The following is an 18,201-nucleotide window of genomic DNA, read 5'->3' as shown; positions in this document are numbered from 1 at the left end:
AGCAGAAGTGTAAAGCCATAAATGTTTCACTCGTACCCTAAAGCAGCCACTAAACAATTCTTTCATCAAATATTTGTAACCCAGGTATGTTTGTCATTCTTTTCTAGAAACATTGCATATGCCCAAATGCCCATATCCTTTGCAACTCCGGATGACATGGGAGTTCCCCGCTTATACCTGATATAACAAATACCATGAAATATTACCCCAGATAGGCTAAACCAGTGTTGAAATTTTCACCTATGTTTCAGGCTACAGTGGAAGTTTACCTTTCCTCTGAGGTAAAATAAAGGCTTATACTGTTAAGCAGCTTCTATTTTCAGGCTGATAAGGCAGAAAGATATCTTATTTTGTTTTTCATCAAATACATAGTAAATCATGCTGTAGGCGTCCATTAATTAAGGGTGAAACTCAAAGATTTTATTTTCCTTCTGTCCAATTCCCTATAAAATTACCAAAAAAATCACTGTGCTATTTATCTTGTAATCACTATTATTGTACTACAGCCAATTCATTGCTGTTATTTATTAAACGTGCCAAAACCAACAGAATGCTAGAAAACACTTGGTTCATTCAGAAACCACAGTAGGTACCCAGCTGGCAGGGCAAAATGGTTATGATGCCACCAGAAAGATTTGTAACTAGAAGGAAACTTCATTGTGTAGCGTGGAAAGGGTTTGTTTAAAAGGCCACTACCAACAGACCACACTAGCGCTCATTATTCATTCATGAGATTGTCATTTAGCTCACCTGCAATTTCTGATACACAAGGACCTTCATACAATATTTAAAGCATTCAGAGAAGCTCCTGTTACCACACCCTTGAGGAAGGAGAGGCTGCAATTAAAAAAGTGCCAACCAAGAAATGGAGGCTTCCATTCCACATTGCAGTTTTGCTGTGTGCAAAAGCAAGAAAAATCATGCACTAACAATTAAACAACTGCTGAAAATAATTTTTGTTTGGCCACATTCTTTGCTTTCACTCTCAGTGAGACTCGTCCTATGCAAAGGACCAACGGGAGAGGCAGACATTACTTTTATCCTACATATATCCTTCAGCACTGAAATATCAAGTATTTGCAAGGTTAAGGAACATATATAACCGTCACATATCAAGCCAGAGGCTCTGCTGGGCAATCACCTCATCAATCCCTAGTAGTGGACCCTAAAATGTTCATTGCAAGCGTTCACCTAAAAATCATCTGTTATTCCCTCATTTGCATTCCTCAGTCATCAACACCGTTGAGTTCAAACTCCCACTGTATATCAGAAAAGACAAAACTCCCGATCCTCTGAACTGCATACCAAAAGCCTCACAGGGATGGGGAGCCACAGCTTGGGCAGCTGCAGGAAGGGCAGCTCTAGAAGCAGCTTACAGGCACAAGGTGAAACAATGTGGTGAAACAATGATGGTCCTTGAGGAGCACCATCGCCCACCGTGGGATGGGACTGATCCGGGCTACACGGCTGCCTCGCTACCTCTAACCCCGAGGGCTCTGGATCGGCCAGCACTGTAGCCCAGTTCTGCTACATTCACACAATGCAGCCCTGGCACAGGAGCCCCGTAATCGCAACTCAAGAAAGGCCCAAGGGCCTCGCTTTGGCCAGGCTTCCCACAGTTTTGCAGTAGGATGCTGCAAAAGTCAACCTACCTTCCACCTCCTTCACATAGGAATAGAATTTATCCCCTGTGCAAACCACAGAGCACCGAGTCCACAAAACCCTTCAGCGACTGCTGTTTTCCCGAGACAAGATTATACATCCTCCCCATACCCACACAATACCACCTGTGCAGCCCCGGAGCTTGCAAATTATTGCATTCTCATCACCGAGGGACCAGTTACGATCCTTCAGAGAGCCCCCGGGGCTTCTCATATGAAAGGAGTAAATTCAGAGCTGGCGTGCAGACCAGCTTCACAGACCCAGAGAGCATGCTCCGTGCCCCTATGGGACCATTCTGCAGACACCCAGCACAGAGAGGAGATAGCCATAAGGCAAGTGTACTGGAGACACTCTGAAATGCTAATACCTCTGAATGACTGTTTTTTCCTCATTTCACAGAAAATTAGGAGGTAGAAGGGGAAAAGGGAGTTCATTATTCCCCAAAACACCAGATAAAATCATTTAAGTCAGTGCATTAAAATATGATTACCGTTTGTTACAAAAAGAAAAGATCATGGGGGAAGGAGACAGCTTTTATTCAGGTAAAAACTGAGCGCAGAATGAAGCTTCCAGTGACCTCAAGACTCCAGTACTTAGACATTCCTGGGATGCTTCAATTATTGAGTTCCCCTGTGATGTATATTGGGTTTCATTTTGATCCACAGGCTATTAAACATGATCTATGACACTTTCAGAAAAGCTGTAGTTTGGAGTTCAGCCTGTAACTCAAACTTTTTTTTCTTCCATCATTGGTTATTAATGTGCATATGGCACTGAGAGAGCATAATGAAGAGATGCACAGATATGCAGGAGCACAGTGCTGCTTTATAAGAGCATAGTTAATAGGGTCAACCAGAACTAAATTAACTGTGTTGAGTGTCTTCAAACTCTGCTTTCTTATTAAAAGCAGCTCTCTTCACAAGCAGGTACAAAAGGCCATTTAAAATATTAGTCAATATGTTCTAACTCCAAAATGAAGCAAAGGAAAGGAAGAGTAATTAGTCCTATTTAAGCAGAGGAAAATATATGCTGTTTGGGCAAACAAGTACTACGTAGTCAGGAATCTAGATGCACTAGCTGAAACCAACAAAATACATCAAGAGTGTAGCAATTTGCCATAGCTCAGAATGGAAAATATTTGACTGTAAATAGGCTAAGAATGCATACTGTATTTTTGTCAAAGAATAAACCATAGATTTAGAGGTCACCATTTCTTAGAAAGTGTATATTTGTGAGGGATAAGGTTGTGTTTGCTTTTGTAGGGTTGGGGTTTGTTTGTTTCTTTTTTCCAAGTAGCCAAAGACTATTAAGATAGCAAAAATGCTGACCATGTTTAAAAGAAGCTGGAACATGCAGACAAGAGAGGCTGGAGAAATGGGCTGACAGGAACCTCATGTTCAAAGGGAAATGCCAAATCCTGCACCTGGGGAGGAAAGATCCCATGCACCAATAAATGCTGGGGGCTACCCAGCTGGAGAGCAACTTGGCAGAAAAACACCTGGGGGTCCTGGTGGACACCAAGTTGAACAGGAGCCAGCAATGTGTCCTTGCAGCAAAAAAGGCTAGTGTATTATTGGGCTGCATTAGGCAAAGCACTGCCAGCAGGTCAAGGGAGGTGATCCTTCCCCTCTACTCGGCACTGGTGATGCCACACGTGGAGTACCATGTCCAGTCCTGGGCTCCCCAGTACAAGAGAGACATGGGCCTACTGGAGAGAGTCCAATGAAGGGCCATGAAAACTACTAAGGGACTGGAGCATCTCTCCTATGAGGAAAGGCTGAGAGAGCTGGGGCTGTTCAGTCTGAAAAAAGAGAAGACTGATGGAGGGATCTTATCAATGCATATAAACACCTGAAGGAGGGAAGGAGGTGCAAAGACAACAGACCCAGGCTCTTTTCAGTGGTGCCCAGTGACAGGACAAGAGGCAATGGGCACCAGCTGAAACATAGGAGGTTCCCTCTGAACATCAGGAAACACTTTTTCACTGTGAGGGTGACTGAGCCCTGGCACAGGCTGCCCAGGGAGGTTGGGGGGTCTCCCACCTTGGAGATATTCAAAAGCCGCCTGGACGTGGTCCTGGGCAACTGGTTCTAGGTAGCCCTGCTTGAGCAAGGGGTTTAGACAAGATGACCTCCAGAGGTCCCTTCCAGCCTCAACTGTTCTGTGGTTCTGTTAAATTTTTCTAAGAATCTAGTTACTTCAGTAATTCTATGCCTCATTCCATCCTCTCCCTTTTCAAGAATAACTTTCTTTTACATGATTGCAATATGTAAATACATAATCATATACACTGATTATGCACACACACACATTTATATGTGTGCACACACACACATTTATATTCAAAAAGTGCATATGAACAATTCTGAAAAGTCTCACAGTATTGCATTACAAAAATACATAATTTTTCATTTCTATAGCAGTAATGAAAAAAAATGCAATACTGTTCTGTGTGGCAACATGACCAAGTAAAAAGTCATTATTTTTATTATGCTATTTAGAAATGACAAGAGGTACAAAAAAGGATGACATGTTTAAGTACACCTAATGCAAAATACAGGTGATAGAAACTTATACCATGCCTTTTTTTCCTTATTTTCTTTATCTGTAAAATACTGATAATTCATCATTAATTTACCTGCCTTTCAAATATGTAACAAGGGTTAACTAGTGGGACAGATTCAATGTAAATTCCCTTTGGCTTCCTATACTCTGAAAATAGTTTAATGCTTTCTTTTTTTAAAAATGTCAGGGTTGATGTAGTTTTCAGATTAGCTGGGTTTGCCTATTAGCATAAGGACAGACTAATAATAACAGAAAATGTTAAATTATTCTTTGTTCCTGTGTTCACAGCAATGATCATTATTCTTCTTTTCTACCTTGGTCATTCATAGTAGGTTACACCATTCCAATGCTTCAGTTTTACCCTAGTATAACCCTTTAACCAAGATGACCATTGTCTCCAAATTAGAAGCACTTAGGTATCTAACCCTTTCAAGTCTTCACAAACACAGAGCACGCGATTTTCTGAGGTGTGTCACCAACTGCCTACTTAATTTATGTTAACTGTGCCACTTCCACTTAATCTGCCCCAAAAAATGACTTTTCTGGAAAAGAAATGGGGTTTAGTTTTATCCCCTTTGTCCTTCTACAATCTGTGAGACTCGTAACAATGGATGCAAAACGTCCACTGCTCTGAGTAACATGCTGTGTTCTATTTGAAAGCCATACAAATTAAATAGTACTGTCTTTGTTCACACAGAAATAGCAAGAAGCACTTATGCAGTGCTTAAGCACCCTTTAGTCAATTGAATCTGTGGCAATGAAGCGGAGAATGCAGTCCCACTGAATCCCCACGGCCTTTGTTTCTGTGATCTTTCAGTTAGAAAATAAGGCTTTTAGATGCTTCCTACACGTAAAAAGAAAGATTATGTGTGAAGCTTTCAACAATGCAAATGTCCAAAATCTGCTTGTTTGTTTTCTGTATCTGAACTGAAAGCTAGAATGACCCTCAGGTTTTAGTGAGGCAGTATGCAAAATGTTTAAGACATTGGACAACTGGAACCTATGCTTCCCCTGTAAGAAGGGAGTACATCTACACAAAACATACCCCACTATTGCAGGTGATGTGCTTAGGTCCTGAAAGAACAGCCATGTTAACTAACTAGTTGCAGTGAGATAGTTTTCAACCTGAATTAAGTACCATACTTACATGTGGCCATACCGCTCCTAGTACCTGAGCTAGCTAAGGTACCTTCACAGAGCATTACATACTGTGATGAAAATACCTCTTGCATTGATCTCCCTGGAAGGTTTGGGTCCTTTACTTTGAAAGTGTCAGTCTCTCACGATTTTATTTCCTCACAATATTTTTCTCCACTTTGTCTATTCCACCCAGCTTCATTTCATGCCATTACGTGTATTACCACACGGAGAAATGATTGGACCCTCCATTATCCTTAAAAGGATTTCAAGCAAGAAACAACTAGTGTGAAACCTACTTCACCTCTGGAGATCTGAGCAATCTTGCTCTGCTCTGCAGGTGGCTCAGGGAAGATGAAATCCTTGTTCAGCCTAAACGCAACATATGGAGTTGCAGCAGACTCCCTCCCCACAGCTTCGATTGTTTCTATAGGCTGAGCCCTAGGGATCAATAGACCTCAGTCCCCAGTGGGCCTTGAACGTGCACAGCTCAATGTTAAGTCTCTGACAAAAGTTGCCCCGCACTCTCATCTAGTAAACCATACAGCAGCAAAGCCATTTGGGTTTCTTCTCTTTGTTCCGAGAATTGAGGGGTAGTTTTAGCAGCTGTGTAACAGTGCTCTTACAATAGATGTGTTATTATTGCTGGATGGGATGTAAATATCGTCAGTTCTATATGTCACCTGATATCACAAGTCTGGGAAGGGACTGAGGGGTAGAATAGAAATAGTCAACTATCCAAAGGACAGAACTTAGGTGGTTAAAATGAAGTGGAAGGTAATTTAGTGATGTTGATTCTCGCCTATTTGCCTCAATTGAAACAGTTCCACCGACCTAAAAAAAGGTAGAGATTTCTGCATGAATAGGACTGCTTTTAACTGGAGCCCAACTGGTACTACCCACTCCTGAAAAGCCAGTCTGGAAGAGGGGCAAAGCAGAGAGCTAGAACAGAAATCTCTACAATTGCCATATCATGAATTACTAAAATATCGCTTAGGACTATCATAGAAAGCATGGGCTGGAAACAGTTCACATCTTTGCCTTGTCTTATTACATTACTGTAGGTTACAATACAGTCATACAAATATACATCCTTTCTATTCCCATACACACATCTGATATGCCAGTCATCCTATGAAAGAGCAAGTGTGAGATCAGGTCAGTCCCACAAACCATTATATGTGGCTGAAAGCAGGTGTACAACCCCACCAATGTAAAATATATACTGAACTGTTGCTAGCACCTAAATCTGATACTGAGGTGAGATGGACAGAGTCAATGTAAAATGCATTGATCCCTACTTCTCCTGATGGAGACTTTAACAGTGAATTTGGCCCCTTAGTCTAGCACTACTACTTCAATACTCATGCAAGAATAAATATAACAGAGAACAAAGCCATAAATTCCACTTATGTGCAGATATGCAGTCAAAAACCAAAGTATTCTATTTTGAATGAACAACTTCTTTTAAAAAGCTATATTATTTTTGTGTTCTTACAATTCAAATCTACAGGAGACATTTAAAACAAAGTCATGCTAAATATCTTTTTTAGTTAACAGCTACAGACAATTTTGTGCTGATGAGTTATATAAAACTGTAGAAAAACACATATTAAAAGGGAAAGTGTGCAAATCCCTCATTAACAAGGTACTGAAACACTGCTATAATTTTCCTCTGCTATTATATTCTGCTGTACTGTTCCTTCTCATTTATCAGAGCTCAGATCATTCTTCTTACCAATAACAGTCATTTATATGCAGCTAAACTACAAAGATTTCATTCATCTGCTGCTGTATATTATGTACTATTAGTTGCAAAATAAGAGATGTTGTTACTTTAAAAAGTGACTGCTTATTTCATTATTAAATTCCTGAGCACCATTCTCTGCTGAGGAACGGTCACACTACAACGTAAGTCCTGGTTATTATTCCATTACTCATTTTGTGGTTTCAGGGCTTATTGTGCCTCTCCCCTAAGGTCCTTGCCTGCAGCCCTGCCTCCACCAGGCCTCCTGCTCTCACCTCTCCAAGAATGCTGCCTTTCTGCCCCTCCTGAACACGATACTGAGAATTCAGCTGGGCCCACTGAATTAGGAGGAGATTTTGCAGCTCTTCCCTCCAGGAGCCTCTAAAATAGAGGCCTAAAACAGCACACAGCATGCTGAGGATTTAGTGTTGGGTTCTTCTTACTTGTGTTTATGAACTAAAGCAGCCGAGGTAAGATCCTGGCATCCCTAAGGTTCCCTCCTGAATAATGAAGTCCTTCCCAAGGCTGCTTCTGACTTTAGGTTGCTTAAGTCATGATCTGGGAGTTCCCCTTCTCCTTCTCCATGTTAACGCTGGAGGGAAACCGTGCCAACTCCGCAAGTAGCTTCCTTGGGTAACTGCATCAAGTTATATAGGATGAATCTGGAGCTTCTGTTGACCCTGAGGATTTCCCTGACAAACCAAATTTCTTCAGACAACCCCTTTGGAGGTCCCCATCTGATTCACTGAAATGACAGTCCACCCTCCTGGAAGGTTTTTCTTTTAGACCTGCCAAAGCAATCTCTTCCGCTTGTAGATTTTTGTTTCTTGAAGTCCACAACAGATTTGTAGGTTGCTTTAAGAGAAAGCAAAAAGGTTAAGGGATGGCACCATCTCTTAACAATCCTCACATGTTGGCAAAAAAAACCCAGAACTTGACCCACGCTTTTTCTTTCTGTTCTTTTCCAAATGCATTTCTACATGATTACATTATTTCAATGCAAGAAGAAACCACATGGGATCAGAAACAATTAGATCAACGTACAGTATTCACAACTGACTGATGAACGGCTCCAGACCTGTCAGTCACAATGATTTAGCCAATCTAACTCCCATATACTTCTGTGTAAATCTTACCATTGATTTTCCTGTCGTTTGATGTGGCCCTCCACAGAAGCTCATGCCAAACAGAGCTAGATGCTAGACGCAGTAGGCTACTTGTTACCATAAAAATTTTTCATGTAAGCAAAGTTCACAGAAATGGTTATCTACCATTACTCTTCAAACACACACATTAAAATATTGTTGAACTGTTTTCTTGTTCAAGTGTAAGAAAAACTGAAAGTATAGTACACAAGGATGCCAGGCATTCAAGTAACAACATTTTGCACACAAATCCCAAGTGGAAATACACTTGCAGCGACATGTTGAGGACCTTTCTTGTGCATAAACCCGGGCTCGTTGCATTAATGTTGTTGTTATAATCTATGCCATTTTTCTCTTGTTCTTCCAAACTATACAGGGCAAACATTATTGATATAACCAATTGGAGGTCTTGTTTTCCCTTCCCAAACCTCATACCATAGTCAATAGGTATTTTGAATACCTAAAGAATACTGAATTGGGTCCTTGATTAGTGTTTGTTTTATACCACAAAGACCACAAGATTCAGAGGTTGCCAAGGCAACACCACTTCAACCTCCTTATGTTTCTGGTTCGATATGAAACCTCTAATTTTATAAATGTATCACAACACCAATCAGCATGACAGGCTATTTTGCAAATATGCCTTCAGATAGCAGACAGCTATATTCTTAACCTTATATTCTATAAGGTTATCTTTTACTAAGGGGGAGAGGGGAGGGGCAAAAAAATTACATTCCAAGCTATATAGGATTTATTATGAAATCGTATCCTGAGCCTTCTAATACAGCCAATAAATTTTGTATTATTTGGCCAAAAATCCACAAAAGGTCAGGAAGCAAACAAAACAAAAAACCCCAAATGCCACACAAGTAGACTTTGAGACTGAGATGCTAGAATTTTGAGTAATTGGAACTAACTGTGTATAAAAGCTTTACCGAACCATTGGAAATCTGATACTCCAGCATATGTTGTTTAGAACTACAGACCAGGCAAAGTTTAGCGAAGCATGAAAGACCTACCAGGAACCTACTGACACTTGTTTAACCCCAATTTTGAGGTCTAAAGCGGTACTTAGCAATATACCACTAGCCTTCTTTATTGAGCAGTATTCAATACACAGTAGTCTACTTACAGTTACGCTCCAGGATCCTTTGGCAAAGCCAGGCTCCCGCAGGAGGAGGGCTCTGTTAAAGATGGTTACTTCTGCGTCTCCTTCTTAGTCCTCTAGACCACACTGAGTCTGAGCAGACTACAAGCTGATCCAGAATGCACAAGGCATGGGTTAGCAACAGGATGGCAATAGTTCCAGATGCATCCCTCCAAACCCCTCCTGTGCCCTAGCACCCTCTGTGCTGCCAGGAGGCTTTCCAGAGACAGTATTACTAACAATCAGCTAGTTCTGCATCGTCTGGAGATACTCCAGCATGAGCTGAGAAAGCTGACCTTTGAATTTCTGAAGAGAAGATTGTTACAAGTAAGAATATGCATGGATATTTGTAGTTATGGAAAAAATATGAAAATTGGAATGGTCTGGGCTTAAATTTTTTACTTCTCCCCTCACTTCCACTTCTGGCTTCTAATCTCCAGTTACGCTTTTCTCACTGTGACTCTGTGACACACTGACCATCCTCAGCAGTAAACAAAGTAAATCTTACGCTGTGTCGTAAGAGGAAGAGGAGCAAAAACACCACTAGGGGGCATATACAGTACTAGCAAAGCAATTGTTCCTTCATCCCATCAATTATGTCAGTTCCAGGTCAGAGACAACAGCCCCCAGTTTGCAATGACAAAATAACTCCACTTACAAATATTTCTAGTTGAATGTAACAGCAGCTCCCCAATTACCACAGAGTGCCCATTTGTATGGTTTCTACAAGAAATCCCTCTTCACATACTTGTGAAGACTGTCACTGAAAAACACCTTACATCGCAGGTTCCTTTACGGGTTATGCTGTCTCTTGTGCACTCAGTGTACTGCAAAATGTTCAGGGCATGGACTATCTTGGACCACCCAACTGCATCCAAAGCCTTGCTGTACTGTATATAGAACCAGTTTCACTACACAGCCAAATCCTGCTGTAATCCCAAAAGATGAAAGTGTTGTAAGACTGTGGATGTGCACAGAATTCCCAGTTTCACTGGGTAACGGAGTAATGTACCATTTATGCTGTTCTTTATTTCCCCAGCACCATGTTGTTTCTCATTCCCTAAAGTATTCAGGTGATGACTCAAATGACCAGTTAGTGGCTGACCCAAATCCTTCAGGCCACTCGTTCCTATGACCTTTCCATTTTGCATGTTGGAGACTCTGAAGAGGGAAAGTTTTATACCCTAAGTCCAAGGCCCCAGAATTTAAAACAAAAACAGCGTACCACAAAAAAAAAAAAAAGCTTCTGAGAGACACAGTTTATGTAGGATGGCTAGAAGACTGACATCAGAATCAGGTATCACACTGCGATCCAGTCAGCCCTGACACATGTCCACACAAAGTGGGCCACGGAAGCTGGAGAAGAGCCAGTACAGCAGAAGACATTCAGGGTTATTTTGCATAGGACTAAGCAAATTCTTCACGAAGCTGAGAACTTGAGATCAGAGCTATTTGCTTATCAACTTTCACCAGCACTAAAACTCACACAACTAACCTTAGAAGACAGCATGTTATTCTGAACAATATTGCCGAACAAGCAGTTGAATAAAATCAATTACTTGCTCAAGGCATTTTTAAGACATACATTTCCTTAATTATTGTCAGATACGCAGGTCAACAAAAAGGAAGATTGATTTCTGGATAAACAGAATAACTGTGATGTTAAAATGTTGTGTGGAAAGACAAATTGTGAATTAAAACATTTTAATGCTCATTTTAGTGAAACGATGAGAATATTCAGGAAGCACTTGCAGTCAAGAAACTGTACGCATCCCCATCTGCCTGTCGATAGCATAATGCTACAACCTCTCTAGTCTTCATCTTTTTATCCCACAAACCTGGCTGATCAGGGTGCATTCACAACACATTCCTTCTTGCCCAGCCATATATTTGTACTGATTAATGTAATACTAATATAATGACTATGCTGTTTGCATCAGCAATGTTAGAACAAACTGACATTAGCTGGAAAAGCCAAGTCAGCCTTATTTTTTGTGACCCTGCGCTGTCATCTCATCTGCTCACTGATACATTTTGTGCCCCAAACAGGCCCTCAGCATCCAAAAAGGAAAGTAACCCCAGACCTGTCCCTGTAGAGAATCAGGGAGATGAAATAACATGTTTTAGTTGTGTAACAGGCTCATTTCTGTAATGTTAAGAACTTCCCAGCAGTTCCTAAAGCAATGCAACTAACAATCATCATTTGTTGTTTCCTCTCCCTGTCCCTTGGGAGAGAAAGTTGTGCCATTCAGTGCCTTGCTTTGCTAAGGAGCTTTGGTCTGTTTTGTGGTAGATTTTCTTTCAGGCTTATGTAGGGAGGAGGAAAATAGGATTTTGGTTTTCTTAGTGCTTCATCAGAGGAGGCATAAGAATCAAGAAAATGCCACCTTGCCCATGAAAAGAGTGGTTGAGATCTGCAGCGGTGCTCAGTTCTTGGGAGAAACTGCACACAAGCTCCTTTCCCTCTAAGTCCTCTCCCACAAAACACTGGCTAGGAAATCCACATTTCCAGGGTCAGTCTATCTATATCAGTACATAAAATAAAAGCCAGGCGTCTATTCCCCACCTTGACTGGAAGCACCACAGAGCATCAGAGCAAAAAGCCAGTAAGTTACACTCAAAAAGCCACTCGCAATATACGTGCTCAAAGCCATTTGTTGTGCTTCATCCCTTCCCTTCTCAGTCCCCTCCCGAGATACATAAATCAAAAGGTGATAGTTGCAGCATTATTTCTTCTATGCCTTCCCATTGCTTCTTTCCAAATCCTCACTCCTCCATGGGCAGAGGAGCTGTTATACAGCTCTGTGTGTGTGTGTATACACACACGCACACACAATATATATATATTTTTTTTTATATATATATATATATAGGCCTTCCACTCTGACGAGAGGAAGGGAAGCCCCATACGAAAGGATCATAACCCATCCATGCTTTGTGAAAGCATGGTAAATGCAAAGCCCTCGTATCCGCACTGTGACTATGCGTGGCTTTCTACTGCAAAAGTTAAATATACTTTCCAAAACAATACAGACAGGGTTAAGGAAGACCTCACCCCTGAAGACACCAGCATCCAGCATAAACTGAAAGCAATTCCTGTGAAAGGAAAGCTGCTGAAAGGAGAGCAGACATTATAGGAAGTATGCTTATATATATAGTATATATACCATATGCAAGCATGCATATGGTATACACATCTATGTTCTAGTTTAGATTTCTAGTGGCAAATTCTAGGAAAAAAATAAATGCAGAACACCAAAGCTGCTACAGAGAGGAGCAAACAATGGAATTAAATTCAATTCCTCACAGAGTAGCTTATTCAGTAAAACATAATACCACAGTGTCTATTGGCTTCTTAATTAAGTCTTAACTACTGATTCCCCACTAGTAACTTCAAAATTTTACTGCTGCTTTTTACAAGATGCTCATGATTTTCTACCAGGATAGCAAAGAGTTACCAAAACAGTCACCAATGAAGTTTTTCCCATTGTATTCCTGTTGTCATTTATGGGTTGTTTAACATCAGAAATGTATTCTTAAGCACTTCCTCACTTGCATTATCATAGATTAACATAGATAATGCAAGACAAGTTCCAAGGACAGCGTTAAGTGTCTGAAACAGGTAATGAATGCTCTGCCTAGACAAGAGATGCGGACAACACTGTTCCTCTTCTCTCAGTTCTGCCAGCTGCTAACAGCTTTGATAGTAAGCTCAATACTTGTAAATGCCTGCATCTCTTACATTATGAAAAGAATTAGCTTTGTCTAAACAGAGAACAAACTTAAATCCTAGCAGCATTTATTTAAGGATTAAATCCCCATTCTACTGATAGGTTAATGGTGAGCAAAGCCAAGGGTTATTTCACATTCTTATCCGGCACACAGACAAATCAGTAAGCTACACTGTTTGTGTGACACTCACCTGGTGTAGCTTCTGCCAAAATTCAGGTCCGTCCTCCATTTTTCTTAAGCTTGGTGGAATGTACCAGAAGCAAACGTTTGCATACTCTGGCTAAACAAGAGAACAAGTGCTTGCTTATGAGATGTAAAAAATGGAACAGGAATACATATTATAGCTTGTCAAAACATTCTGCTTTATTTTTTTGGGGGGTGGGGTGGGAAGCCTTTGAGTTTATACCCTTTTCGTTAAAATTTCCTTCTCCAACTCACCTGTTGTTTCCCTCTTTTAAAACTAGAAATAGTTTTCATATCATCCACTTCTCTTCCTGCTGCCAGAAAAAGGAAACCTGTTGGGGTTCCTTTTTCATTTCTTCTTCCTATGTACATATTTAACTCTGCTTTGCTCACTAAGAACTTTGGCAAGGAAAAAAGTGTAAGAGAGGCATAGAGAGGTAACTTACAGATTTCAAAATTGAAGCAACTTTAAAGGGAAGAATACATTTTCTTTTTAGTGTTTTTTTAAATAGAAATTTCCAATTATGCATTTTACACAAAACACGCAAACTCAATTTTTTTCACCATTTAACACTTGCACACCTAGTCATTTTTCTACTGAACAATGCCAATCTCCTTTTATATCTTATATCATACAGCACACTACACAGTGCTGGAGTTAATGCTGGCTTTCTCAATTTCCACATTTTATAAGAATCTCAGGACCCCTTGCAGGGTATGTGCCGTATCCTGAATATGTCTTATCCAATATCTAAGCAGGCCTTCTGAGCAAAGATTGAGACTCCACATCTCTGCTTCCCTCCAGAGAAATTTTGCCTTTAAACTCAGCAGAGAGTTAGCTGCAAGGCTCCTGCCAAGAATGGCTGTCCAGCATGTATTATGAAATAAAGCATTTTGTGCTTATGGGGTTTCTGTTTCATATATGATTGAGAAAGTGTTCCCAGCAGACCAGTCCAGGGTCTCTCTACACTTCCTGCTAATTTGGAACACTTTTTTTTTTTAAACCTGTACAGGTAGTAATAGCACAAGGAATAGATGTGCCTTCTAATCCCATCCAACACTACCCATAAAACCACTCAGTCAATCTTGATCTACATTATTTGCAACACAGTATTTAACTGGGGTCTAGATTATAATATGGATTATAAACTCACACACCCCTCTCCCCTTCCACACGCCATCCTCATTAGTACTGGTTGAAAGAAAAAAAGAAAAGAAAAAAAAAAAGAGAAGTTAAAAGGAAGCTTGGTAGCTGGGTCACACCATCTCTTTGCCCCACTGTGAACACGGCTGCTATTACAATCCTAGGCAGTCTCCTGAACGAGGAGAGCCCACCAGCTGAGACATGTTCTTTCATAAAAGGGCACTGGGAACTGCTTGTATCACTTTCCGCCACACTTCAAAGAACGCATTAAATACAATTTAATCATCAAGAAGAATATTGTTGCCAGCAGGAACGGAGCTGCAAACCTGCCACCTGCTGCCACTGAATGAAATAAAGCTCATCTCTTAAAGTCGCATTTCTTTCCCCAAAGACCATGCCTTGAGCACACACAAACACAGACCCTGAAAAGGCAGCGACTTCCTCATGAGCGCAAGCACTGGCTTGCTGTTACAGGGTTTATTTTTAAACTGTTTAAAATCAGATGGCAGGAGTAGACAGATGGCATATATTACCATATTGCCATTGCCTATATTGCCTTCTTGATTATCTCAGTTTCCTTTCACACATCAAATATATCGTCCCCCTCGGAAAATACCATTCATCCGAGAAAAACTTAACTACCCCCAGCCATGCTTCACTCTATTTCTGGTTATCTTGTCACAGCTCTTATCCACGCAGGTAAGCAATTATACCACAGAAGAGTTCAAGATGACTCAAACGCGAATGGCATTTCCAGGCTGTGGAGTGGTTCTCGTTACAGGACTTTCCTCACTGCATGTGAGGATCAGAGGATCATCTTCCTGAGCTTCTTGTCCAGAGTCCAACTTCCTTTCAGAAAGGGCTCGCATAACTGGGCCTAGCTGCCTCCCAGCAGTCTTTCTTTTGAATTCTCCCTGCTTGTCCTCCTGCACTCCTGAAAACCTCTTCTTAACCCTTGCTCAACCTCCTTCTCATAGCCCGTACTATAGCACTCCCTCCAATCCCACTTTTAATCCAGGTGTCCTGTTCCTGCAGGAACTAAACAGCAGTCTCTGCTCTCACCGACAGCTTTCACATCTACAGTGGACCTGGGCTCTCTGCTAAGCTCTACAATAATGGAGAGCTTTTTAACAGACTTGCCACTTCAGTAACCCCCCATCAGGTGTTGCTGGCCCAGAATTCTTCACTCCATGTAAAGTTTCCCAGTATGCACTTTCAAATTAGCAGTTTTCAAAGTTAAAGGGAAAAGTTTATATTGTAAGAATAGGATAAAATATTTTTTATATTTCGTATTTCTTCTAGCCTAACCTGCAATGCTCATGGTATCAGCAAGTGTAAACCAAACCTGCATCATTATGGTTTGTCAGTCTCCATGTGTGGCGCTTACTCCCTTTCCCTTCCTCCTCGATGTGCTCTCTTCCTCCCCACACTACATATCCAGCTGTCTTTCACACACATACAGTTCCAACGATGCAGACGGTTTTTCTAAAAATGACAGGCCTTTGCAACATCCCCAGATATTAGCCTTATTAATCAAAGAGCTGAGGATAGGTGGAAAAAAACAGCGCTTTAGCTCTGCCCCCTTTACTCACTCTCCCCTAAGCAAGATCATCAACAGGTAATAAGCTGACAGGTTTAGCAAAGATGGGTGAAAAACACAACTTTTGGATAGTTTTTAGCAAGATGGACGTGGAAACAGAATTAAGCAAAAAAAAAAACCACGGACTTTAATGATGAAAAGTCCATTTTTATGATCAAAATATTCTTCCATCCAACACACAGTCTTATCGGTAAGTCTAGCAAGCACTGCTTTTTTGCAGCCAGACTCTTCACTTTCACAGAGAAGTGCTCCATCTGTACCCCCTGAGGCAATACAGGCCCAGGAGCTAGGAAAATAGGTAAACTGATGGTAGCGAACACAGAGCATGTTATGCGTGTTCAATTATATATGAGTATCTCCAATACATAAACTTATTAAATTATATATTTCAAATACAAATCGGCAATTGGCTAAAAAGAACAAAAACCAAACAACAGACACCCCTTAACAACAACAGTTCAGTTCCATTATCACTTACCTCCAAAAGAAGCTGGAATCCCTCTCTTTTCTTAATTTCCTCCACTAGATATCTGTAATTAAAAATGCAGGGTTTTAACGCACAGAACAAAACAATACATACAGACAACAACAAAAAAAGTCTTGAGTCTTGTTTACAAGACCTGTATACACTTTTTTTTTCCCCTCTCCTTTTTTTTTTTTTTTTTTTTTTTTTTTTCTTTCTTTTTCTCCCCCTTCCCGCCCCCGTCAAAGAAACCACAGAGTTAAACCTCATTTCTACCTGCTGTGAAAATGCAGCAGCTATCAGTTCCTGGAAACAAATGAAGGCTACAGCCAGCCAAGGAGCACTGAGGAGAGGCCAAATTCTGTCCTCAGGCACAGATTTTCAGTGGAGCCACATGGCACAAATTGATCCTATTTGCATCAGGCTGTGAACTTTCCCAATGCAAATTTCCATTGATGTTGCTCTCTACAAATTAATGCCTCCAACTCTTTCTCTCAAGTGCTGATGCTGTGCTGCCATGTTATTTCATGGTCACCCTGACATCTCTTGCACTACCATTGTCACTGGGACCTCTTAGTTTAGCCCAGAATTTAAAAGTTTCCACATACTTCAAGCCCAGCAATTTTCCCAGTACTGTCCCTGTTCCACACTGTACACAACAGTGCACATTTCCCTTCAGTGAGCCACTGCTGATGCACAATAATCCCCAGGCATCCTACACTAACAATGCATTGAAATAAGCATTTCTTTTCTCTTTCATCCGTCAGTATGAAAAACACAGAAGCCTTCAATGGGAAGATGGGTTTGAATCAAAACTTTGGATCCAAACAGCTTAAATTTATAGAAATTTTTTAAAACATGACCTCAACTTTGCCATGGCACACATCACACAGGAATTCTGAAGCAGAGGACACTGACATAGCTGGGACTTCTCTCTTTATTCTCCCCCCTCAAAGCATTCCCAAGGAAAACTAAAAAAAAAAAAATCACTTCAAATTCACACAGCTTTTCAATTTCAACAGAATTTTAGTCTTCTACATGAAGATTTTGCTGTCTAACAGTAATAAAACTGAGACAGTTAAACTACTGATTGTGTACAAATCTGTTCTTTTGTTGCATTTATTTGGCATTTTCCTGCCTGCGGCTGCATTACTGGTCATCACACAAATAATTTTTTTTATCCACTACTTGAGGAAGAAAAGTAGGGTCAAAATAACCCCCCTTGGTCCTACCCACATGCCTGAAATTGTATCTACAACACCTGCTATTCAGCAGACGTGCTGCAGAAACAGGTTGTCTAGGGAGGCAGTAAACAATACCCTAGATGGTATACATTTTTCAAAACAGAGCATGGGGAGTTGTCATGCTGTTTATCATTAACAAGTATTGTGCACGTGACTAATTACCTCTTAGCACACATCCCTGCAAAACGATTGCTGTGGTAGAGCGCCAGTTCCCATGACACGCAGCTCTACGAGTTGTGCCACACTCTGCACTGCTGAGATGTTTCCTCTCACTATAACAAGTTGAGGTTCTGGGTCTTTTCTGCCATGACCATTTATATCTTACTGCGTGTATTTGTTTGTTACCTGGTTGTTAATGCCCACACTACTCTTTAGGTTGAAAGAGAGGCATGCTGAAAGGTAAGTAGGAAGCTAGATATCACGTGAGTGTGT

The 18,201-nt window shown here is 40.8% G+C and overlaps 1 protein-coding gene across 2 annotated transcripts in view; it reads right to left on the bottom strand.

Moving 5' to 3' along the window:
• GADL1 (glutamate decarboxylase-like 1) overlaps positions 1 to 18,201 on the bottom strand; it is an 82,139-nt gene that overhangs the window by 33,637 nt on the left and 30,301 nt on the right. For both annotated transcript variants that reach the window (XM_009324175.1, XM_009324173.1), the window contains exons 12-13: positions 16,541 to 16,592; positions 13,326 to 13,415 (exon numbers count right to left, since the gene is read on the bottom strand). In XM_009324175.1, the coding sequence (XP_009322450.1) occupies positions 13,326 to 13,415; positions 16,541 to 16,592 (142 nt within the window). The remainder of the gene's footprint in view (positions 1 to 13,325; positions 13,416 to 16,540; positions 16,593 to 18,201) is intronic.

This window comes from Pygoscelis adeliae, unplaced genomic scaffold, assembly GCF_000699105.1.
Source record: "Pygoscelis adeliae isolate BGI_AS28 unplaced genomic scaffold, ASM69910v1 Scaffold25, whole genome shotgun sequence".
NCBI lineage: Eukaryota > Metazoa > Chordata > Aves > Sphenisciformes > Spheniscidae > Pygoscelis > Pygoscelis adeliae.
Note: the sequence above shows the minus strand (reverse complement) of the source record. Positions and strands in the feature narration are given on the sequence as shown.